General features: G+C 38.0%; 2 protein-coding genes across 4 annotated transcripts in view; one reads left to right on the top strand and one right to left on the bottom strand.

The window, feature by feature from the left end:
- Positions 1–3,004, bottom strand: part of LOC139984557 (uncharacterized) — a 39,575-nt gene extending 36,571 nt beyond the window's left edge. Inside the window, exon 1 of the mRNA XM_071998494.1 lies at positions 2,719–3,004. Within this exon, the coding sequence (XP_071854595.1) occupies positions 2,719–2,758 (40 nt within the window). The 5' untranslated portion in view covers positions 2,759–3,004. The remainder of the gene's footprint in view (positions 1–2,718) is intronic.
- An 11,530-nt stretch (positions 3,005–14,534) lies between these two features.
- LOC139954902 (double-strand-break repair protein rad21 homolog) lies at positions 14,535–26,596 on the top strand. 3 transcript variants are annotated; one of them, XM_071954887.1, is made up of 11 exons: positions 14,535–14,714; positions 16,549–16,700; positions 16,995–17,224; positions 18,047–18,150; positions 18,293–18,514; positions 19,076–19,273; positions 19,602–19,745; positions 19,988–20,214; positions 20,816–20,936; positions 21,377–21,699; positions 22,210–26,596. In XM_071954887.1, exons 2-11 carry the CDS (start codon positions 16,557–16,559, stop codon positions 22,483–22,485), a joined length of 1,989 nt encoding a protein of 662 aa, XP_071810988.1. In that variant the 5' UTR covers positions 14,535–14,714; positions 16,549–16,556; the 3' UTR covers positions 22,486–26,596. The 3 variants fall into 3 exon arrangements, with proteins under 3 accessions (XP_071810988.1, XP_071810986.1, XP_071810987.1); XM_071954885.1 differs by having other exon boundaries at positions 14,537–14,714; positions 19,599–19,745; XM_071954886.1 differs by lacking the exon at positions 14,535–14,714 and adding an exon at positions 14,802–14,938 and having other exon boundaries at positions 19,599–19,745.
- The last annotated feature ends 418 nt before the right edge of the window (positions 26,597–27,014 follow it).

The following is a 27,014-nucleotide window of genomic DNA, read 5'->3' as shown; positions in this document are numbered from 1 at the left end:
AGTGCGAGAGGGTCGCGCACAATCACCGGGAAGTTCCCGTGACAAATTATGGCCTGCACGAAGCAATTTCAGTACCAGCGAAAATAACCTAAAATCCTCACAAATCTCCGACCACATGGTAGCCTTACTTCACACTAAGTCAACTGCATGGAAATCTAACGTTGCCATCTGTTTATTCGCTCTAGTTGTGTCGCAAATAAAAAATAAAACTATCCACGGAAACTGCAATCTTCGACCACATGTTAGCCTAACAACCACACTAAGTCAATGGGAAATGTAGCCTAACCATCGGTTTGCCAAAAAAAAAAAAAAAAAAAATGCGTAGCTTACTTTACAACTTTCAATTTGCTGGAAATCGGCATTTGTTTGGAAGGTACTGTAAGTGATATGTCTTATAGAGGGAATGTTATATTTTATATTGGAGTAGTTTCTAGTTGTTATTATTTCTTTACATCAATCTGGTATTACATTTTAAAGTAATTTTAAACAAGTTACGATGGTACAATTTGCTTTTCAGTTTGATTGGCCTAAGCTTACATTTTCTAATTGAACCTGAATGGAGTTAAATAGGTAACGAATAGGTATGTTTAACTTCAAGTTTGTAACATTTCTATTTGTTCATAAACGGTATAATACTGAAAATAAGTACAAAATAATGTCGGAATGAAGGCAATATGTCATTAAAATTTTCACCTTGGTAAAAATTGAAGATGGATGGTTTGTCTGAGATACTTTTTGAGATGGATATTTTGAGTAACTATTCTTAGCCCATTTCAAGCCATTAACAGGTGACATTCACGTCGAGGTGGTTAGGCCATTCGCTTAGCACAGTGCTGACTAGGTAGGATGTCATATTTCCGTATTTTGGAAATTAAAAAAAAAAAAAAAAAAACTTTTTCTTTCTTTCCGAGAAACAGAGGTAATTTGGTACATACAAAATGATACCTTAGAGCCTTGTATAACAACGAAGCAAAAGGAAACAGGGGAAAATCACAACAATAATTGTTTCTGTCAAACTTTATTGCCGATTTCGTATATACGAGATATTTTCTCATTTTCAAATAATCGGAATCGGTACGATTATGAAAAAAATAATCTGTAATCGGTATTTTCTGTTATGCATAATCGGTTGAACACTAGTTGTGTATGTAGTTCAATATAAATATCCTGTGTGTGTAGTGGAAGGTAACTTAGCATTTATTTACTTCATGTCAGCCAATATTTTCTTATAAATGATATTTTTGGTAGGAATTACCATGTAGATTTTGTTATGAAGACTAGTTCAATTAACATGATGAGCTACTAGCCTTCAAATAATTACAAATGAATAATGATATCAACAATAGTTCGTACTTGACAAATCTGAGATACATTTCAAACATTACACTTGAAATGTTTTCCTTCATTGATATTTTTTTTGTTTTTATTTATATTAACTACAGGCAAAATGTTTTATGAAGCACATAGTGATGTAGTCCAGCCGTTTTATTGGAGTAATTATAGAATACAGGGCCACTCGATGATACTATCTGAGCATCCGGATGCGCGGATGCTTAGTCTCACCCCAGTACGTATGTGAGTATAAAATGTCAAAGTCCCAGTTCTTTCTTTTTGAGTGGATGCGCGGATGCGTGGATGCGGAGTGTCCTTTCCTAGTACTTCTGTGGTGGAATTTTAGAGGGCGTCACACATGTACGGATGCCTTTTAAGAACGACACACTATTGATGTGGAATATCTTCGTACATACGGGACTTTCAGTATTGGAAATACGTGATGGTATATGTCGAACCTTTTCGAAAATTGTAAGTCCATTCCTAGTACTCCCGGGGTGGATGCGCGGATGCGGAGTCAAAATGAAATACGTGATGGTGTATCGTATATGGGGAAACTTTCGGAAATTATCTAAGTCCTTTCCTAGTACTCCCGGGGTGGATGCGCGGATGCGCGGATGCGGAGTCAAAGTGAAATACGTGATGGAATTTTAGAGGGCGTCATACGTGTACGGACATGTACAGACACACCGCGCATCCGCGCATCCGGATGCTGGGAAGAGTTAATGAATGGCCCTGTATTCTATAATTGTACCGTTTTATTTGCTAAGGGTAGGCCTAGATTATTTGGATCAAAATCTCATATATTAAAACTGTTTAGACATATACAATGCATGCACAGACATTGGAAGACAATGGAACTCTTTAGTGGTCACTAACACTTGTTCAAAAGTAATATTGAATCTAAGAACACTCATTCAATAAAATCACATCAGGCACAATTTCCTTAACCTACACATGCATTAAAATTCACAACAAAATACCTTCCCCTACTAACAGTTACAACTTAGTTAGGCCTGACAGCTCCTGCAAGCAATATGGAATTCCATAATTTTTTTTCCAATGCTTATTGTGAAGATATCTGGAACCTACTACTAGCCCTGATCTAGGCTACACTGACTAATCAATTATCAAAATATTTGACTGTCAATGTGAACATTAATTAGCCCGGGCCTAGATCAGGTAATGTCGTTGCACCGATCCCACTTGACAAGTAGATTAGCCTAGCCTATACACTTTTCGTTAGGATAGGCTTTGTGATTGCAAATTACGTTATTTGTATGAGCAAGGTCCAATGCTACATTAGGCCTAACCTACTTAGGACTATGAACAGCTATATTATTCACAATATACATTGCTGAAATCATTTACTTTTCAATAACTCACCAACTTCAGGTGGCCTATCCTGGGGCGGATCTTCAGCCATAATCAATACCTGAAATCCAAAGCGATTGTCAAAACCAAGACATTGCTAAGAAGGGACAGATTCAAAGTTTTCTGACTTACACATTGAGTTTGTTAGGTATTTCACGGTACCGGTGCATCCGAATCACCGATTGTGTTAGTGCAATAGGGCAAACAGCTGCTGTGTACTTATTGGCCTTGTGTGTTACTAGAGCGAACTGTTATTTGTGTTATGATTAGTACGCGTGTACTACCAACGCACTAAATCTAGGAATGTACGATAGCACTGTTGCGCTATACCATACATACGTCAGCTGTTTGATTGGTCATGTGATCCCCAGACCACAAACGCAGTTTGTTGACACAAACGCAGTAGCACTGTGAGCGAAAGTTTTACTTTATTTTAAAATTATCATCCGTATGTTGTTATTTAGGTCACTTTACTTCTGCGGTGATACCCTATCCTCTCTCCAGATTGTTACGTTCTCTTTTGTTACTGATTGTCTGTCTGTCTGGCTGTCTGGCTGGTTGGCTCGCTGTTTGTCACGAGGCTGGCCGACTGCTCGTCTGTCTGTCTGTCTGTCTATCTGTCTGTCTGGCTGGCAAGTTTGCCGGTAACATTTGAAAGGAAGTCGAGATTTGGGCCCTTTTCTTTTGCTTTCATTAGTAGCAATGAAACGATAAACAGTTGTCTTTTCGTACTTTCATGGGCGACAATTTAAGAGGTCATCACGTGATGACCTTTCGGCATAATTTTGGGGGCCCATAGGCCTACGTCATATTCAAACTAAACGTATGCACACACTACCGGTATATTTCTATGTCTATTTTGGATTTTAAAGATATCCATTTATGGATTGCTTCTATAAAGGGGCGGCGGAAGAGGATCCAATCTGGAGTGGGTAGCTGGCAGCTGGGGCATAATTTATTTACGACTTTGATTTCGGAATGTAAAAATACAGAGTGATACCTCTAAACTTTCGAACAAAATGGATACTCTGTGCTTAACGTACCGCAAATTCCAGTTGGCCCAAGTTGAACTTGTTTCAACGGGAGGAACCCTTTTTTAGTTAATTTTATGCTTTTAGTCTTGACAGTGTAATTATTGTTCAAGACACAACTTAGTACTGCTGTAGTGATGTTACTACAACGTTCCTGGTTTTCAAGATATATTCACCATTACAAAATGCTAAATCGTCGGAATCAGTCGATCCTTTTAAAGCGAAACTAACTTGATATCGGCTCCTCGTTGCAGGTCTACTAAACCATTAATGTTAATCCCCTAACTAAAACCGCAATCAAATTCATTTCCGATTAAACTTCGTACTCGAGGAAAAGTGACAATCCGGGGGAAATCACAGATACACTGACTGAGAAAATCAATCTTTTCACTCACTTTCGCTGCTTTAAAGTAAAACTGACTATTAAGTTATGCTCACCAGTGGATGACATACAACATTGTCATCGACCTTGAAAAATAAGTTGAAAATATGTCATTCCATAAATGTCTGAAACCTTTCCATCGAATCTTTTTTTCCCCCTTTTTCATATTAGGAATTGACCAAACCAGTCAACGTGTAGAGTGCCTACTCCCTATATCACATTAATGAATTGATGAGCCTCGGCTATTTAAAGTGTCATTTCTCAACAAAAAAAAGGAAAACGTGTTATAGAAAAAAGAACCTCTCGACAGTTACGTATTACTTTTTAACGGTCTAAAGTATTAAAATCAATTTTTTGCCTTAAAATCATCCTTTAATTCTTCAAAAGCAACACTTATGACACATTTTAATTACAAGTTTATTTCATTCTTCAACAAAGGGGTTTACTATTTGATAACTAAAATAACAGGGAAACTTGTGCACCAAGATAACGTCACTTCGTATTTATGAAATGGGTCACTTTTAAGGGTTATTTGTTTTAATTTTTTATTCATTTATAAGATTCGGGGCAAGCGGTGGTGGGAAGTCAAACTTAATGGACAGAGCATGTTAAAATTTCAACAAATATTTTATTGTCATCTTGAATACCCGCCAACCCCCCACCCCCCCCCCCCCATCCTTCATGTTTCATTCAACATTCTTTAATATCTGGCAATAAATCGAAAGGTCAGAATCTGTGAGAATTTACATTTGTAAATGTCTATAGCACATCTTAGGAGATTTAAGTCGAGGCCACAGAGTACCCCGAGAACCAACCTAGCCCTCGACAGGCCCTCGAGTTGATAAATCATGTGGGTCGGACCAACATTTCTTAGAATAATGTCGGGTGTAAATACATAAATATCAGCAGGTTTATAGACCGAACTAGTGGTTAAGGAATTACTATCCAACTTGACCAGAATATCTAACAGTGGTTAATTCGGTACTAACTCCATCAGTCCCACTCCTATTTATATAGCGTCATATTTTCTTTGTGTTACCGTACATTTTGTACTTTTTATACTCATTCCACTGCCAAGTACCGTATTTCTGACAAAGGTCCCAGGGGACCTAAAATTCCAATACATATTCTAATACAGTACTCTTTATATGTCAATAATGAGTCACACCTTATTTCTTTTCTCTTGTCTAATACTTCTTTGTTGAGGCTATATATAAATATATATACATATAATTGAAATCGTAGTGAGTCGGAAAATCAAGAACAGTGAAAAAACTTCCAGCCTCCACCGGGATTCGAACCCAGGCCTCCCGCTTTATATGCGGACACCCTAACCACTAGGCTATGTACGCTGATTGTATGTCCAGAGGTTCGAAACCGGTAAGGAAGGTCGTAATTCCACTGTAGGCGTGTGTCACCTGTATCAAACAATACTAGTTCTGTTTTCGGTGACATATTTGCCTTATACTCTAGAGATCAAACATGGTTCTAACCAACTCGAAATCATTTGTGATTCCTCAAGCCGGATCTCGAAGAAGATACTTTGAACAGACTTTATGTTAATGAAAGGCAAATATGTCACCAAAATAAAACTAGTATTGTTTGATACAGGTGACAAACGCCTACAGTGGAATAACGACCTTCCTTACCGGTTTCGAACCTCTGGACATACAATCAGCCCATGACGTCCGCGACAATCTCAACAAAACTGAGACACATCGATGAACCCAGTCGGCAAAGGTTCTGCAAATGGGCAAACAATTCTACAGAGAGGAAGCTAACTGACTATTCGGCAACCCTCAACACTACAGACTCCTGCATGGATTCTGATCCAACGCAAGAAATCACACAAAACGTGAAAACAGTCATCCAAACGATAGCCCTAACAGTGCAGTATTGATCGACAGTTAGGCCAAAACCTCGTTGAAAACGACCCAAAACCTGGCCGCTTCTATTTTCTGCCCAAAATTCACAACGAAGGGACATCCTGGGAGGCCCATATTCTCTGGTGTAATGGAACAGCTGCTGAAAACAATTCCAAATTCGTGGATCTTCTCATCCAACCTCCTGTTTTGGCCCTCCCATCCTCATCGGTTGCTGAATTCCACTCTGGTCTCCGATCACTAGCAAATATATTTCAGATAAAAATTCACATACTTCAGAGCACTGAACGTCTGAAATCAGTTTTCTCAGAACCACATGTCAGTTCTATTGCAAGACCCAGAAACCTGCGGGACATTTTACCTCGGGCAACTTATCAGGATTACACCCCATCAGGGGCAAACAGTACAGAAAATACAAGATCATACCCCGGTACACAAAATTGCAAAATGTGCTTATTTGTCGATTCTACTGGGGCCTTTCAGAGCAACCAAACTACCCGCACCTTCTGAATCCGGCAGAAAATATACTGCCTCTCTATCAATGTCATTTACCTCATCTAATGCAACAATACGCACGTATGGAACGCCATGTTAACATGTTTTCAATAATTACGGATATCTTCAATTTAATTCGAGATATCAACAATTAATTTCAAAGACTGTCTCGAATTAAGTTACAGATATCTTTTATTATTTCAGATATCGTGAATTCAATTTGAGATATCAGAAATTGCATTCTCGACATCTTGAATTGTTTTTTAAGATATCTCAAATTGATTTCAAGTTATCAAGAAATATAGTAAAGATAACAAGAAGGGGAACATTATTATAGATATCTCGAAATTGAATTCGAGATATCCAAAATTGAATTCGAGATATAAAGAAAAGAATTCGAGATATCAAGAAAAGAATTCGAGAAATCCAAATTTGAAATAAAGATATCCAAAATTGTATTCGAGATATCAAGAATTCGAATTATATCAAGAACTCATCGTTTTTCCTTAAAAACAGACAATATCATTGAAAGTGGAAGTACAGCGACAACTATTTATTTACGTTCGTGCAGTTAAGATGAAAGTCACGTGTACCAAAAAAATGAAATGATATCTCTAATTAAATTTTGGATATCTGTAATTGTATTCCCGATTTCTCTAATTCAACTTTGGATATCTCTTAATTGAATTCAGTTCTTATGTCTGAAATATGTTTTAATTATTGATATCTGGAAACAAATTAGATATAAAAAGAGATATCTCGAAATGAATTAGAGATATCCGAAAATGCATTATAAATATTTGTAATTATTGAATAAATGTTAAAATGGCGATCCATACGCACGTGTGTTACGATTTTACAGAGTGCACCCCTGGCCGTGCTTTTGAATCTGACAGTGTATATACACAGAATTGCCCCTTTTAGAGGCAAGCCAAGCTGTATTATTGAAATGAATGTGTAGCAAGTGGTATTACTGATGTATAATTAAATTAGTGAAGTGGATTTTTTCTGGTGTGTTGTTCTTAAATAAAGTTTAACATTTTATTAAATTTATGAAAATTGAATTTATTATAATATATATACATAAACGAACCGCAAGTTCCGTTTGAAATCGGCACGATACCTAATGGTCATGTTTGTTTGTTTATTTGTTTATTTATTTTGTCTATATTCAATCAGTGTATAGTAATGTATAGGGCAGGTGTTCTCATGCACTTTCTACGAAAGTCACAGAGAAACGTTGGTTATAGTAAAGCGCTATAGAAGAAGCAGAATATCATCAATATAGCCACACGGATTGAGTATTATGCACATACTGAGATAGGCCGGTGTATATGTGGTGCTCAAGCCTTCTGTAACGGCCCGCATACCCGGGGTGCAAGATTATGGGCGTATTTTGTCGCGGACCTGATTGAAAACTTTTCAGCGTTGCGCCTATATAGGATCTCGATACTAGAGTCTCCCACTTAAACCTCAAGTCTTGGAAATATCGTAGCAGGCGTATATACATCAAGATCAAATGCTCGTAGAATTATAATTGCATAGCGCCTGGATAGTTTTAACTTTCTCCCTTGAGGCTATACACAAACTTAGGAAAGTTCAGTGTATAGTCAGGCCTGCGTATTCCTGAAAAAGTGGTGGTTTTTATCCAATGGGGTCTATTTGACCAGACGCTATATTTGAATAGTCCATGATGAGTCCGATGACGTCAATGCGTCATCGTTTTGTGATTCCATTTAGACGAGGAACAATGCTGACGGAGGTAAGCCATTGTTTGGCGTCCTGGGCTATATAAATCAACTGTGTTAACAACAGAATCATCTTAAACTAAAAACCACCGACGTCAGCAAAGTATAACACACAAACACCAAACAAGAAGAAAAACTGATGTTTATTGCCAAGTGACAATTGTCGACAAAACAACAACATTTTCGAAATGGGTCAGTTGGTAAAGAAGTTACATATGACGTCATAACAGTGTTTACAAACGCTTACTAGATGAATGGTCAGAACTATAAGTAACTTAATGACTTAACCTGCAATATAAGGTCGGCATGGCATCCGCTATATAAATACGGTAACCATCATCAAGGTGTCCATAGGTTTATACAAATTTAGTCTGAGAGCAGTTTGAAATTGTATCGGTTTGGGTTTTTTTAAAATTAACTTTCTCCTAATTTAAATTTTGGTCACTCTTCTAAACATTTGCTGTTTTGGTTTTACATATTCACTTACAGAAACGTAGTATCACGAAAACAAGGGCTTAAATGCTTCGTGGGAAACCTGTGTGAAGGTATTTTCTCTCTTTTTCAGAGTAACTGTTCTAAGAACGATGTAATCAATATATAAAAAAAAATCGTTTGTGAGGCAATGCAACTTGTTTGTGCCTGGTGCGACATTTCCTTTTGCCCTCCGAAGGTAAGTTTTGGAAACCAAATGATCTGGAACAACTCCTTCATTCGCATTAACAACAGTACTATGATGTAGGCCTATGATCATTTGTTTAATAAAAATATGAAGTTCGTAAGTGATCTTTTTGACGACGAGGGTATAGCCTCTAACGAACGATCGCTTTAAAGCTAAATTCCATTTACATTCTTTGCCATTTACTATTTACTGGGGCTCAATCACTTGTAGCCAGAACTTGAGTGGAGAAGGTCGGGTTGCCAAAGAAACGACTCTTCCAATGTTAATAGTGATTGTTAAACAATGTAATGCGGGCCAGCTCTATTTCTCAATTAATGTATACAATTACCACTTTCTCTGATGTCCCAACTTCCTTAAAGAAATGGAATATAAGGTTTAGGGGGCTTACTGACAGGGACTGGCATCGCATCTTCAGCATGAATCGGTTCACTGTGTTCGAAGCTAAGCTTCAGTACTAGTTTCCAATTTAAATTCTTACACTGAATCACGGGAAACTATAAACTCCTTACTTTGATGGGTAAAGTAGATTTTAATTTGTGCGCCTTTTGTAAAGGCAAAGTTGAGGTCTTTGGGAGTTTCGCTTCACTGCTTCTTTTATTATAGATGTATAAATGCATTTTCTAAAGAAACAGTTCTTCTTCTCAAAACATGGCTCTTTCTTTGGCTGGAGCACAGGTGCAATACATCCATACAATTTTCTTTTTTTCACACATGAAGTATTACATTTTTGATTGCAGACTAAATAGTCGCGTACCCAGATGTAAATGAGTTTTTCTATAAGTTCAAGTTTGAAATTAGTATCGAACGTTTTAAAAATTTCAAAGTGTCTAGATCTAGGAAAAATCGTGTTACGCACTTTCTCTGACTTAATTACAAGCTTTAACTCCCTGCCAAGGTCTATTCCAGTAATAATTAAACGAATTGTTATTCATTCACCCCATTTTTTTGCTTGTCTTCGGCTTCGGTTATTATTTGTTTTGTTTTTCTGTCAGAACGCTGCAAGGTGCAGTGAACTATAATTGTAAAATATGCGAATCATTGTATCTGTTACTTAAAGGAATAACAAAGGCAGGGATGAAAGACAATGTTTATCATTCAGTAACCTCAAAACTCTCTAATATTCGATTTTTAAGTTAACCGCTTCCTGTATGACTGAATGTGCTCGCTTTGAAAATTGGCTCCTAAGATTTTCTCACCACAATACACAGTACACACCTTCCTCCTGCCTTCGTTATTACTTTATGAATCACGGTAAATTACATGCAATCTAAATAAACGGAGCGAAAAAAATAATAGTAATAAAAATAATAGTATAATAATACTAACGATAATAATAATGATAACAACAACAATAACAACATTAATAACAATAATACAAATAATAACAACAATAATAGTAATAAAAAAAATATAAAATTAATAATAATAAGAGTAATAATAATAATAATAACAACAAAAATAATAATAATAACAACAACAATAATAATATTTCCCCCCATTTATTGGTAATAATGGTTGCAAATGAATAAAAAAACAAAAATCGTACCGTTTAATACGAGTTTTGCTTCAAATTATAAACATGATTTGATTTACATCATAACAATATAACAGTTTTTCTCAAAAACAACACAAAAACTCACAACAGAATTAATGGAAAAAAATATTCGCATATCCCAAAAGTTTGTTCAAGCTGCATGAAGTGAAATTTACTTTTATTCCTACTAGAATATCGATGTTGAGTGTACTTTTTTACACTAATTAATTGTTAATTTAAATTTATAGAAAAAATTATCTACGACGGGAATGCCCTTATTCAGTTTAAAATGAGAGATGAAATGCTTCAAATATAAAATAGGAAATTGTATGAGTGAGATATACATCAACACCGAAACCAAGTAAAATGTCTTTCTTTGAGAAGAAGAATTGCTTATTTAATAACCTAGCCTCAACCCTTAAAATAAAAGAGGATGTAACACTACACTCCCAGCACAGATGTTCTATACTTTCAATCTGAATATCAAATAAAGTACAGTTTGGAGAGTCAGATTTTCCTATGGTATAAAGAAGCTTATTGGTCACAATTATTCTATGTACATGTCTGAACTAAAAATATTGGATTTTAGATTCGGAAACTGTCGCCCAGGGTATACTCTAAAACAGGGATGAGAAACCTTTTTGCATGAATGGGCCATATAGGAGTGAAAATTGGACTGGGCCGCACCTAACCAACGACCTGCTGTTGATTTCAAACATTTGATTCCGAGGACGTTCAAGCAATAGGTGTGTGTACTTAATCTGTATCCACAAAAACATAATGTCAATACATTATAATTGATAATTAATGGAGATAATATAGGCCTACCTGACAGCAGCATGATAATTTCTAAGCAGCTAGCTCGTTTTTTGCGATGATGTAAAATAGATTGATTTTTTCTTTTTCTTGAGACATCTCACGGGCCGCAAAAATATCACTGGAGGGCCACATGTGGCCCGCGGGCCGTATATTGCCCACCCCCGTCAAGTTAGTGAAAGTATACGCCCATTTGCGGATAGCGGTAGGATTCTGGTAGACTTTATCCAAATAGCAAGAATAAACACATTGGGAAATAGAGTTGGAATCTATGACCTCATCAAGCCAAGAAACATTAAACGATAGGGGAAATTATAGATCTGACCAAACTCTCGACGCCAGTCCAAAGGAGTCGCATTAATTAATAATGTATAGATAGTAAAAAAAACCATTGAAGATTACATTTAATACGAAAATTGTGAAAGGTTAAAGGTCTCCCGTTTTCGTCGAAGAGGTCACTCACAAATTTGACATTAGCTTCATATGAATACTTGTAGAAGGTAATATTATCGTCGGTGCGACTGTAATGATCAATTGGAATGTTAAAAGAAATTTCAAACCAATAATAATAATAATAATAATAATAATGATAATAATAATAATAATGATAATAATGATGATGATGATGATGATGATGATGATGATGATGATGATGATGATGATGATGATGATGATGATGATGATGATGATGATGATGATGATGATGATGATGATGATGATGATGATGATGATGATGATGATGATGATGATGATGATGATGATGATTAATTTTGCAGGATTCCCCGTTTCCGAACATTTCAATCTTCATATAGACATGTTGTATACAATTGCCTCGAACTTTAAATCGGTAACTGAGCGTAAAACAAAATGAAATCGATTGGATCTTTCGTATAAGTCTTACTCCGCCGGCCTCAACAAAGACTTGGGACCCCTAAACAACTACCCGCAGTTCCAGATACATTTGTAATCCATTATTCCAATTCTTTGTTCATTAATTAGCTTTCTCTTTAGTTATGGTTTATTTGGTGCTAATTCCTTCAGTACCCCTCACACTTATCTAGTAGCGTAATACCTTTAATTATGTTACATTTTGTACTTTTCATTTCACCTGCCAAGTACTGCTGTTCACCGTCCATTGGTATATGTAACTTTTTATTTCTTCTGTTTCTGTTTTGCTATAAATCATCTTTTCAAATTGATGTTGATGATAACTTTATTTTGTGCGTGTTTAATATATACCAAACATCTCCTACATAGAAGTCATTAAGCTTGGCTGACCGGCAAGGCATATTTCAAATAATGGAAGTAAAAGTTTAAAATTTGAAAATAAAACCTATGTAAATTGTTTTAAGCTTTATTCACTATGCCACTTTTGAGACTATAATATACGGGCTACAAACTGCTGAAAATGGAAACATGTTCTTGAAGTACTTATTAAATACCGCATGATGATCAGTGAAAAATCCAGATGAGTGTCCTATAGTTTCATCAATTACGTTTGATTAACACTTGGTTGCCGCAGTTCGGAAAATTCGCCGACCAAACTCAAAATGCTGTAATAAAACACAAACTCGATATGTTTGCAGTGATTATAATTAGCATGAATGAAATAAATAAGAAGGAAAAATGGATGGTTCAGCTGTGAATCACCAATGACCCCGGCCAACAATAAGCAACATGAATATCAGACTAATCGAAGCGTAGGTAATTAACAATGTAGTTCGGTGTTGCTATTGGCACCATGCAGACACCTTTCACTAAACTAGTTGTATTGTAGTGGATATTTTGTTTGCGGTAGCAAGATCTCTTGAAGCCAGGTAGTAAGTTGCGGGATGATTCTCCTATCCTACCGCTCCTCTCCCATAGACATAGGAGGCGGGGATGTGGGGAGGGGGGGGGCTGCAGCCACAACCAAATATTTTTGGTGAAAATTCGGGCAATATGCTGAGAATTTTTCGGGCACATACTGAAAGAAAAATAATTTGCAAAATGTTTTTCAATGGTTTAACTTATATAATTAATACTATTATTATTTTAACGACTTTCCCAATATTTATAACCAATATGGAAGGGTAATAACACGGAAAATGATTGTTGTTATTGGCATGCGATGTAATAACCGATGCATGCCTATATGATATGCACATTAAAATGTTGAACGCTCGCGAAAAAGTTTGATTATAATTTTCGGGCAAGACGTTACAGCCCCCCCCCCCCCCCCCATCATGAAGTCGCGTCTTATACTACTCAATTTTCAAAGTTTGGTGGTAACGGGTGTGGCTTGATCTGTAGGCCTCATTCGGTTTTGGGAAATAGAAATTCAGATCATCCGTATGTAGAACCACCATATTAGTCATTTAAAAATTCGTACGACCCTTTTTTTAAAGTCTTGTGTTTTCAGAATTGCAGAATATTATTACAAATATTGCTGTAGCCTGTATTTGAATGCTTCCTTGAGGAAGTGATGCCAAAATAAAATAAAACGCGTTAGCCAGTATCCACAGAGTTTAAAATGTTGGCTCATCTAATGGCAACTTGCGATCGTGATATCCTCTTGATACATTTTTACGGTTCAAACATTGAAAAAGAAGAAGCTCCCCTTCCCATGGTCCCCTTCAATTTCTCCCCTTACCATTAGCCTACCATTTGTTTCCGTACCACTATTTCTTCCTATTGTTTTGAGCGATTTCCCCTGCCCCATTGTTCCCTCAGCCCAATTTCCCAGGATACCTATTGTACAATTCATTGCCTTCGTTGATGCGTTAGATTGGTTCCGCCTTCGTGCTACGCCCATCGACTCTCAATCTAACCTTACCAACAGACTTTTGCTTTCGTCTGTTTACATGCCCGGTAACAGTGCTGTGATATATGCGTGTTGGCCCATACTAGTATGTGTCAGTCCATTCCTGGAATATAAACACTATCGTGCTGAATTACTACACATATTATGTACACTGTGCATACAGCTAGCTGAGTACCGAGACTCCGTAACTGCAGTACAATGACGTCACACATTTGTCACACTTTTACTAATTATAAGTTAAGCCATCAAAAGCTATAATTATACAATCTCTCTTTAAAATTATTTACTAATTGTTTCCATCTAACATTGTCATTTTCCTGTTTGAAGGATGGGAGATGGTAAATTATAGATGGATAGAACTACTTTGTTGCGCTTAACACTGTATATACGACTGTGTACGAGAGTTCACCGAATTTGTTAGTACATGTCCTGACATGAAGCGACCTTTAGATTATCGGCCTCACAATATCTTTCCGCCATTATAGCGTTGGTACAGTATAATATTTTAGATTGTCGTTTTCTGGCACTGAAATCCGCAAAATAGTCCTTGTGTCATCGACTTTTGGGGCATTTTGGATTCCTGTCCTCAGTTTTGTCATTCCAAGTTCTCAGCAGCAGCAGTTCTGAAGTACTGAAGGTATGTAATTTGTCAAATATAAGAGATTTTGTCGGTGCATCAGCAGCGTACGTGTACCTAGTTGAAATGATGGCGCCGTTGCATCTTGTTTCCTATGCTAGACCTGCCTTTTGATTACCGCCAAAATAATTTTAAAAGTTTTCCTGTTATGTGGTTATATCTCATTAAATGCATTCGAACTCCTAATTTTATATTTCTACAATCAATTATCCAGTAATTCAGAGGTAAGTGTGGTTTGGGAACCTAAGAAATGCCCACGAATTTTGTGCTTCCAAACCGGTGCCTTTATTACAATACTCTAGTTAGGCCTGATACATTGAGCCTACCATGGTAGCCTAGCCTGGAAGTGGTAATACTTGGAACCTGTAGTATTACTTACTAGGCTAGGCCTACTACCAATTGGTTTAAGCTGAGGCTACGAAGACTTGCCATTGCCTCATTTCAACAAACCAAGACTGGACTGCGTTTCATGTTGAAGCAAAAATAATGGGAAAAAAAATTGCATGATGAAACTCCAGCCAACACTAGTAACATACCTGGCTTTGGCCTAATATAGTAATAACAACATGTTAAGTTAAATATTTAAATATATGTCCTAATGTTAGAACTTACGGCCTAGACCCAAGTGGAGGTTGGTTTATTGGTTGCATGTGGTTGAATTAGAAACTAAAAGATAAATACAGGGAATTATTTATAGTCATCATTTTGTGTAGACCTAGCAGTTTTGAAAACTGAACGTTGCCTCTTACAAAGTTATATATGGTTCCTGTGTACAAAAGTGTGATACCCTAGAGATCTACAGTAGGCATAGTCATCTTGCACTTTTATTAGCTAGGCTTATAGCAATTTGCTCATTTTCTAGTAGCATTTTGCTATGCAATATGTGATAATTATACCCTGTGATCATACATTACTTGTAGGGGCCAAACAAGATATCTACCAAGCACTCATTAAATTTGTGATGAAAGACTCATTTCATCACTATTGTACTCCTTTTTTATTCAAACGAGGATTGTAAGAAACTGTTTAGGCCTGTTTATCCTTGTCATTTCACTTGGTCATGTATTATCTTTCTTGATGTTATTGTGTGTTATTGTCAAGTAGGCTAGGTGGAAATTATATTCCAGCCTGAGAACAGTATTTCATGCATGAGAATGTGCTTCCTAGCTTTGATCAAGATAGAACTTTTTTTTCTGATTGGTTCACAGTAACCAAATGCAGATCTTAGTTGATTACAAAAAAAAAAAAATTGCTCCCTTAGAATGCTTAGATGCTGACTGATGTTAAGAATGTGGTAGTAGACCATAGTTACTTGGTTGTAGTTATTATTAACAGTTTTGCTGGAAGTCCATGGCTAGCTGATTAGTTCATTGTTGCACCTACTGTTGGTCTCTCGTCTGGTTATGTGACATGTCTGAGAGGTATGTCTATTTGAAGGCTATTGTAGCCGATGATATCAAGGAGCTTTGTGATGGGCACAGTTTGGACTGATCTAAGTTTCTAAGAGGAAAAAAATGCTCCCAAGACATTCCCCAGGCATTATGGATGATACAGAAGAGGTCAAGGAGCATGTTTGTGTATTTCATGGTTGACCAAGTGGACCTAGAGGATAAATTTAGAATATTAAATGTAACCCTTGATTGAAAGTAAACCATGATCAAAATGTTATCACTCACTTTGGCAGCTTGTCTGACTGGTAAGGTACAGTACATACTTCAGCACAAATTTTTTGTAGGGTGAAAGAGACTATAGTCTGTACCTCTTGACTATAGTCTGTACCCTGCTTTCCTCCTAGATGTGCATTCTTCATCGATTCTTCTCTCGCTTCTCTTAGGTGACAACATGTTTTATGCACATTTTGTGCTCAGCAAGAAAGGACCGTTGGCGAGGATATGGCTTGCCGCTCATTGGGACAAGAAGTTGACCAAAGCTCATGTTTATGAGACCAATGTATCATCATGTGTGGACAGTATTATGCACCCAAAGGTAATCATATTTTATTCTCGATTCTTTAAGATCGATAGCCTCTGTGGACTGTGGGGTTGGGTTTCACAAGTGGACGGACAGTAATGACATTCTTTGGTAAATATGTCTATATGGTAAATCTGTCAAATTGGGTTGTGTGAATAAGTAGGCAAAGGTCACTTTATCTTGGGTTACATTTCACCCAGAGTGACCAAATGTGGAGACAGTATTCTATAAAAGTTAATTCACTGAGCTGCTTCAAGAATCAATCTTTAATGAAACTATAAATTTCCTCCCTTTCATTGTAATTCATAGGTGAAGCTAGCGTTAAGAACGTCTGGTCACCTGCTGTTGGGTGTTGTCCGTATTCATAGCCGTAAAGCCAAGTACCTGTTGGCAGACTGCAATGAAGCCTTTGTTAAGATTAAGATGGCCTTCAGGCCCGGAGTGGTCGATTTGCCCGAGGAGAATCGTGAAGCAGCTTTTGCCACCATCACTCTACCGGAAGTTTTCCACGATTTTGATACTTCGATACCTGATTTCAAGTGAGTTATATCGTTTCCATTGAATTACTCATACGGTATTCTCCAGAGGGTGGGATCCTATGCAGCCTAGCCTCCATATGTGTTTGTCTGTTAAGGTGACATTTTAGTGGTGCCAAGCTCGTAGACACATTTTGTATTCAGGTTATGAGCATGGCAAAATGCTACGATGCTATAAAATGCTACTTAGCTTAAAGATAATAAAACGCTATTAAAAACAGACACATTGCTACACATATATGTCAAGTTGTGTGGCAACTCAAAACTGGTGCACACAATTATTCCCTGCTGGTTGACAGGCATGTTCTTCTTCAGCCCTCTGAAGTGTATTGTGCTATAATTTTGTCAGGCAGTTGAGAAGTTGGGTTTGGGGCTACCTCCTGATACCAATCATTGATTGGCCAAGTAGTCTTACATATTTATGAGATGGTGAAGTCTTCTTCAAGCTGTCCTTAAACAGTAACTCTGGTTCTGTATCTCTCTGTTGCATGCATAGATAGTCAATTAACAGTAACCTTTTAAATTTTCATCATATGGGGGGCCCCACGCTGTCTCAGTTTGTGATTATGCACAGTTGCCTTTATTTGCAATGTGCTACTGACAGTTTTATGTTAAAATATTTACGTCTAGCACAAAACATTACGTGTATCTCAAGATTCCAATTTTATGTTTATTGATCTGTATTATTAATAAATGTGACATTTTGAATTTAGAGTCACACAAAGTATCTTATCTTCAGTCAGATCATACAGTGCAGTTGTACAAACAATATCCTCACCTCACAAAAACTAATAATATTAACATAAATTGGTGTTTCTGTTTCAGTGATGTTGAGGTACAGAAGCAGTTCAGTCTAAACCAGAGCCGAGTGGAGGATATCACCATGAAAGAGGATCTTGTCAATATTAATCTTGGCCAGGAAGACTTTGGTAAGTATCCTAAAAGATCTGACGGATTATCAATTTTTTTTCTTTGGCAGTCTGTCGTGCAGAAATTTTGGGTGGTTTGAAGAAAAGTTGTTCTTTTGAACAATCGTTGAATATTCTACAAAATTTTGATTCATCCCCGTAGGTGATCTCGGCTTTGACGACAGGGAGATGCTCCGCGAGGCGTCCGCAGCGAACGACTCTACTTACAAGCAGAGCGACGAATCCACATTGCTTGCCGACGGGAGTAAGACTAAAGAAGCGCCAATCGACGCGTCTATGGATAAACCGATGGACATGGGGTTAGAGGAGCAGTTTAGAAATGACGGCTTTGGAGCTGAGATGGGAATGGGTGATGGTATACTCGGTGAGTAAGCAGAACAAAGTAGACATCAGTTCAGTGCAACGTTTATCATACTTCCTGTAGGGCGGGCACAATAGCGTGGTCATGAAGAAAATAGGTATTATTCCCACGGTATTGATTAGGAGTAGAGGGCTCAAAAGCGCGAGTGTGACAAGTACTTTAATATGGCACAGATGTCGGTACTAAATTTCTAGATGACCTGAATTTGAGTATAAGTACAACTGCATGAGTATAGGTAATTACAGTAGACTACATGCAGTTGTGTGGCCTCACCAAAGCTTGCTGTTTAAAGTTGCAGAGAGGAAGTCAGTGCTTGCAAGTAGCCATGTTTGTAGTAATTTGTTGAACTTTTAAGAGATACATCCACTGCCCCCTTCCCCCTACAATGTCATCTTACAGGATAGGATTACTACATGACCGTATCCTTTGCATAGGTACCTTCTTTACTCCTGTGGTAACGAACGATGTTTCTATGTCGAAGTTTTCAATCTACGTAAAGGTTACATGAACAAGTCGATTGAATTATTTTCGTTGCAACCGGTGTAACCTTTACTAACACTGCAGGTGACGAGTTTATGAATGAGGGAGGTAATCTGTTTGAAGAGCAGCCTGAAATCCAAGCCGGAGAGCCAGTGGTCGTCCAGAACGTAGAACCACCACCGGGGGCAGCTGAAGATACAGACGACGAAGAGAAGGAGCCGGAACCACCGAAGGCCCCCGTTGTCCCAGCCACTCCAACTCCTCAGGATGGCCAGATCAAAGGTTTGTTTACATGATGCAACAAGACTGAGCATGCTTAAGAAATGTTGTTATTCCCTGACAACCTTGTTACTCTTACAACACAACTATTCTTTGTCAAGCAGTTCCCTTTTTGATGGTGAAATTTGAAGAATTCCCATGGTTGTTTTTTTGAGATCATTTAATAAACTAGCACACCTAATATAGTTTGTGTAGTTGTACCTGGAATAAAATATCTTTATATCGTTCGTTTGCATCTTGTGTTCTAACACAGAAGAGACAACTTAGTACATTTAAATGAGGTTATAATATTGTTATTATTATTTTTTTTTCAATTTGGTTTCTATAGCAGCAGCAGCCCCAGCAACTGCCCCAGAAGGAGCCCCACCGATTTCTGACGCGACCCTAATGCAGCCTCCAGCTGCTGCCGACCAAACAACACTTGTGCAAAATGAAGATATGGAGTTTGCTCTGCAACCAATCGTAGATGTTACAGGTAAGAAAGCTACAGACGATTCAAGGAGGAAGCCATGAAATTATAATTCTGCTTTTGACGAAATGGAAATACCTTTAAGCAAACGAATACTGGTAATAGATTGGGGAATGGTAACACGACAGCTATTGCACAGCAAAATTCTGTCACAGATGGTCACATTGCTGCACAAAATGCATATAAATATTTTTTATCTTTTTACCCTGTAATGGAACACTCGATTGGACCTCATTTTACTTTTACAGGCGTTAAAGAGAGCAGACAGAAGAGGAAACGTAAGCTGGTGGTGGACGAGGTCAAGGAACTGGCCGGAGATCTCATCAAGTCACAACTCAAGGACACCTCTGATATCGTCACATCCCTGGACTTGGCTCCCCCTACCAAGAAGTTGATGTTGTGGAAAGAGACGGGCGGAGCAGAGAAGTTGTTTGGGTTACCCGGTAGATTACACAACTCCAAGAGGATATTGGTGGTAAATATATATAGTTCTGTTCTCAGATTTATAGAGTGAGGGTATTAATTTGTGAATGAAGATCAGTGTATGTGGAATTAGTTGGTTTAATGAAGGAGGAGGTTGGGGTGGGAGGTTGGTGTGAGGGGCAGTTATTTTTCCCAATGGTTGTGTTTGTATTTGGTCCTACCTTACGAGTGGTAGGTGCTGTAGCGACATGGTAGCAGGCTCAACTCATCAACAATGATTGGTGGATCTGGCATTCATTATGGAGGTGGAGTTAACTAAGAAGCATTTAGAGGGCAATTTAAACAGGAAGGGTTGGTATACCTCTCCCTTAAGTCCATACATTTAATTTTCAAATCCTTAAGAGACTCAGCTCAGTACATCATCAAAAGTTCAGTGCACTTTTGCATTCTGGTAGATAAAAATTGCAATTGGAAGCGACAAGCGAAAGAAGAAGTACTTTGTGAAATAAGTTGTCAAAGCTAATTAAATGCTCCACATTATTATTTTTATTATTGTTATGATTATTTTTACTTCAGAGGTTGATAGACCTAAAGAATCTTGTTCTCAATTGACTATAACTAAACTTGTAAATTCCTCTCTTTGTTCTACTCAGGTGTTTGCAAGGAACCTTCAAACAGATATACCCAGAGACGTGAAGAGGCAGAGAAGGCTTCCTCCTCCAGTACCCCTGGAGGAACCAGAGGTGCAGAGGGATATCCTCAGTGAATCTTTAGGTATGTTCATTATCCCAGCCCCAATTAAATAGTTCCTTGTTACCAGATCATAGTCAAAGAACCTGCTAGCAATGTTTCGTACTATTATTCCTTTTTTTCCTCATGGGACGAGTGGTTCTATGAACCAGGAGTTGTTTCTTGACTTCAGTATGATCAGGGGAGTGACACTACATGTCAAAAATCGGGCTGCAGCCAAGCTGCATGGGACAAAATCGTTTTTTTGCTCCTGGGCTTCACAGAAATAGGCATCACTGATCTTTGGAGATAATCTACATTGTTTCATATCGATTCAGTATTGCAGCTATATTTTCGATGCTGTGCCTTACTAGAATGCTTTTGTTATGGAATATAAAATATTTCAAGACAATAAGAATTGAGCAATATGTCCCTGTTTTCTGCTAATCTGCTATAATATGATGTCCTTTTGACTCTTGATTTAGGAGACATCAGCTTATCCTCGAGATTATCCGCAGCGCCACTACTTCCAGTGGAAGAGGAACGCCCTCAGCAGACACCAGCAGACTCCCAGCCAGGGACATCCAGCATAGATCAACCCCCTCCCCAGCAACAGCAAGATTTCTCCTTCATGTCCGGGAGGCGGGGATCGGCCTCGTCCAGTGACGGTGACTATGGGGGTGACGACCCCTTCGATGGTGGCTACGACGACGGCGATGACGATATACCGTCAATCAAAGGAGACGATCACGAGGAACCGGTGCCAGAAGAGGCCAGCAATGTCTTTGCCAATGAAGTTGAAGAAGATGTAAGTTATCATCCCCCCTCAAGTCTGGTGTCAAAATAATGTTGCTGTGTGATCGACACCGTCGTCGGGAAATCTTAGTTTACTTCACTAAGGAAACAATCCATTTTTAACCCTCTCGTGAGATACATTGAAGGGAAGAAAAAAAACCCAGTGTAAATATACTCATATTCATGAAACTCTTCACTTCACTGTCTTTCACACAACAACTGCAATTTTGTATTGTGCCAAAGAGATATTTGGGTAACGCCTTCTCTCCCAATGACCTTTAGCACTTAATGTTTCCCCTCTTGAAACCTATAGCAACACTTCTCTACCCCTCCCTTCAGATCTCTGTCATCCTATCAAACGATACATGCCTTGGTTGTCGCACTTTCCCCCTCCCATCCCTCTCTGACCTGTAATGAACACTTGTCATTCTTTACTCATTTCCTCAAGGTGTCGCACTTCCCCCCCTCCCATCCCTCTCTGACCTGTAATGAACACTTGTCATTCTTTACTCATTTCCTCCAGGTGGAAGCGGAAGAGGGTGAGGACGAGGAGAAACATCACGAGAGAGTACTCAACAAGAGGGCGCACTCCATGTTGATGGGTATTAACAAACTCTTACAGCAAGGCGAGACCGTCTCTTTCACCGAGGTCACGAGAAAGCTTAACCGAAAGCAAGTCGCCTCTAAGTTCTATTCTCTGTTAGTGTTGAAGAAACAGCAGGCCGTTGAGGTGGGCCAGGAAGGTTCCTTCGCAGATATCGTCATCAGTCGAGGTGTGTTGATGGCAGATATGTTGTAGTCGGGAGTTATAAATGGGACAGACACCCACTAACGAATGAATCGGGTCTGTCTGAATGTTAAAGGCATGTTGTAGTAGCGGCGGCCCCTTGAGCAGCAGCAAAGCAGCAGCATGGACGAGGAGTTGTACATATTACAACAGTATATAAATATGGACGCCATAGATGCTTTGGACCCTGCCTGCCTGGGATGATGAAGATGGGGGGACTGCAAGCGGTCAGAGGAGTGTGTCGGATGACCATTAGGGGTCAGCCGGTGAGCAGACCGTTGACGGACATCTCCTCAAACCCCAGGAAAGATTGGTGATAGTTCCCAAGGAGACAGGAGACCTCAAGGGGGTAGGGTATGGTGACTGACTGTCAGTTATAGGTTATCCTGGGTAGATGACAGCTTTCCCTTGTCACTGATGTCTGTCGACATGACCAGGAATAATGTCTCATCACATAGGGAGATGCTATAACAAATATTAGCCAAAATGCTACGCCGATGCAAAGTTTCATAGAAGTCTTTTATCACCTGGAGCCGTAGTATTTTCAGTATTTTACGATGTTAACTAACATTCAAAAAGCTAAAAAAAAACTGCTGCACTTTGGTTGTACAATTAGTTTCCAAGAGTAAACCAAGGATATATTGTACGTATAGAAGCGCTTCTATGGTTAATACTTGTTGTCAAGGTCCGTTTTGGGCTTCTGAGGTTGGCCAACCCCGCATGTTGTAGGGGTTGGATGTTAACTGGACACTACCCAAAGACACTTCCCTAAGGTACAATCCATCTGTGCTGTACTTGATAACACTCACTGTAAAAATATTGTATCATGTTAAAAAAACACAAACATGACAATGTAAATGCAGGAAATATTCATTAAAAATGAGAATATTATAGTATTGAAGATACCGGATAGGAAGGGGGTGGGGGGGTGAGAGCAGCACATTAAGTTTTAGTGTTCACATACTTCCATAGACATCATGGTTAAGACTAGCCACGTTGGGGGGGGGGGCAAAAGAAACAATAGCAGGTAAATAAATTGGCGTATAATTAGCTAGCAGTAGTATATTCGGTCTTCTTCGTTGTATATAGTGTACATTCTTCAAACAAGGCATTTAAAAATACTGTAGTCCCTAAGAGTTCTAATCTGTACGTACAAAATTCATATGTAAATACTTCTTCATGTTTTAAGATGTGTAATTTTTTAATCTCTTCGTCTGGTCTTTGATTTCTTCGTTTTCATCGCGAATGCTCTACTCGGCTGCGTCAATCATCAAGCTAAACAGAATAGGTGTGTGGTGGCAGCATCACTTTTTACCCCCACAATTTTATGAAATCTGATTACCTATGTCAAAAATGAATCCATTTTTTATATATTTTTTTTTAAGTCTACTTTGGTCCATAGTCTGAACAATGCAATGGCAACCAGGAGCAGATAAATACAAGAGAGTTTCCTTTGATTGTAAATCTGACACAATATATGATAGCTTAGATGACATTGTATGAAGTATATAAGATATATATGGAAAAGAGATGGGTTATAGCCCAATGGGGACAGACTTTGTAGTACAAGTTAAACCACAAGAGTACAGTTGGACTTCCCCTTGGTGTGAGTACAAGTACAAGACTTAATCAAACATGAGTACATCACTTTTGGACTGGTGGTTTTAGTACAATTCGACGTTACGTACATGAAAACTAACTATGTTAGATTACGGGCTGCATACTCACTGTAAGAGTCTGGGAGATCAGAGGTAACCTAATTGGCATGACAGACCTTTTCAATTTTCATTTCTATCCGTGCATGTTGTGGTTAAATATACACTGTGCCCCTTTAATGGACAGGGTGCCTATAGCCATCCATTTATTCTTCCAATGGTAATCTTGTAAAGTGTTAACCTACGTATCTAATAATATTGGACCACTTAGTAATAGACCTGTGTCCATAATACACTAATGGGCCAACTTCCTTACAAGTAAATTTTTACACCTCACAAGTAATGGACCCATGTTCATTACTAGTAATGGACCTGTCAAAGGTCCCTTACTAGTAGTGGACCAATACCTTACAGGTAGTGGACCAAGGTAATGTACCCATGTAGGATTCAGATATTTCCAACATTTGTTTGATATTAGTAATCAAATAGTAATTGTGTTGTAATATTGACATCATTTGCCCAACTATTTAATGTTGTCTTTGGCAAACTTTATTCCATACATCTGGCCACTGTTGTGCTTTGTCTTAAAAAGACAAAAAGTACTGTTTTGTATACCAAAAAAAAAGAATTGTTTCTGCCACCAAATTGGATGTTTTTTTTTTTTGCAATCATCATACTTGTCATTTGCTTGTTACTAGTTTTTCATGCAGGTCTTGTCCATGTTTGTGCTGTCTGTAATATAATTTTTATTTGCTGATATGGAAAAATGTTATTCGCATTATCATAAGCTGCATCACTAACCATCTTGCATGATAGATGGAATACTTTGCTGTCACATCTCCATTGTATGTAACTCTATTATTTGGATATCAGGCTCAATTTCAGTTTAGTATCAACACAATTAACATCTGCTGCGACTTTCCAGACAAGAAAGCATTTTGAAACCTGCTATGTTAACCTGATCATGGTCCCGGTTATACTGTAACTGTTTCAAATGGTCATCCCTACAGTATGACACACAAATATATCAGTTCCTTGTAAAAACAAAACAAAAAACATGAGATACATGTGTTTACCAAACTAAGCCCCTCCCTCCTTTTACAGTCATGGTGATGTGTCTGTGAGACCATGTAAGTAAACACAGTTACTAAAAGAATAGACGGTTTGAACTATTTTAATATCATCTTTGTGGAGTACAATATCCTTTTGTATTTCAGGTGGAAGTCAATCAGTGTTTAACTTGCAAATTTTGTTGTTATATTTGTCCAGTGGAATTTGTTGATATGAAGCATGTTTTTTGTTTGGGGGCAGGAGGTGGGGGGGGGGCAGTTTGCCAAATGACCAACCTGCTGACCTTGTAAAAACAAAAACCGATATCTTGCCATTTGTGGTTTTCATCTGTAGCAGTATTTAGTTGTCATCTTAAAAAACCTTTCCAAAGAAGCAGTTTCATCCCAACATTGAATTAGGTCAGCACTGGTCAATACTAATTGTTTCCCCACTGTCTGCCTGACGCTTGTATCTTATTGGTTCCTGTTATAATAGGTTGAAACAGTTTGTGTGCCAAAGACAGCCCTGATTGCAGCCAGTTGGGACAATGTTTAAGACCACTCTCTATCTTATTCCTTCATTTGGAGCTTCAAAAGCACTCCTACTGACAGTATGAACAGATCCTCAATCGTTCGCTAATAAGAGGAACAAGAAATTCAGGCTGTTAGTATAATTGCTTTGAACCCTGAAGAATGAAAATAGCTAATAGGACAAGGACAAGGAAAAAGATTTCATGAGTTAATACTCTGCCGTTAACAATGTTATCCTATGAATATTGTTCATGTTATTTAAATGTTCATAAGGTAATGTATCATAATAAATGATCCCACCAGGTTCTTCGGTGGGGATAGAAATTGATCCTACATGAATGAATGAATGAATGAATGACATCTTCCCAAAGTATGGTATAGATCAGATATGTACCTTCGAACGATCAAGGCAGAACGACCCATGTTTGATAAATCCTGGTGAACCAAGACTTCCCCATAGCCCAACCTGTGATATAGGATGTTGCATGTCGTGAGCCAATGGAAACGCTATTTTTATCGCAACATGCACGAGTTGATGAAATGATATTACTTCATTTTTACAAGTCTTGTTTATAAAACTTTTTCTTTGCCAAATATAAAAGTTCATTTACTAGTGCTGGTGTTGTGATATACGAGGTCAATCTATCGGTGAAGACCTTTTTTTATTTTTTGAGGGTGCTTTAAATACTAACAGATTTAGCCACATTTTGAGACACAAGTTTGCTGATTGGGACAGAAGGGTAGAGTCATATGGTTAGCTTGATAATATAAGTTCCTTGTTACACATTTGTATGTTTGAAATCAAGAAATCAGTTTTTGTATGAAATCGGTCTAATTTTAATGAGCAAATTTAAAGGCTCCAAGAATAAATATGCTGACATAAGCAGATTTTGATATTTGTTTGATTTCTCTGTTAGAAGTAAATTAATTCATATTGTATGATATGCTTTACCTGCAAGGACTTCAGGAAGATCCCCTCCCCCACCCCACTCTGTAAAATAAAAATTCCCTCCCCAATCACCCTCCACATAGATTGCACCAGAGTAGTATTTAAGTCTATAACAGAAATTCAACCAAAGGCGTTTGAAACTAAGTAACTTTTTTTTATCCCAATATAGTAAACCATGCAAAATAACTAAGACCCTTCCCCAGAAAAAAAAAAAACATCATTGAGGAACTGGAAAGTACACCTGTAGTGTCCCAAACATATCATGACCATATCCCCACCCCTCCCCCCCCTCCCTCCCTCCCTAAATTGGTCATGAAAAGAAAACTGCTTCTCTAAACTAATAAGCAATTTCTGTAA

Source organism: Apostichopus japonicus, chromosome 17 (assembly GCF_037975245.1).
Source record: "Apostichopus japonicus isolate 1M-3 chromosome 17, ASM3797524v1, whole genome shotgun sequence".
Taxonomy (NCBI): Eukaryota; Metazoa; Echinodermata; class Holothuroidea; order Aspidochirotida; family Stichopodidae; genus Apostichopus; species Apostichopus japonicus.
Note: the sequence above shows the minus strand (reverse complement) of the source record. Positions and strands in the feature narration are given on the sequence as shown.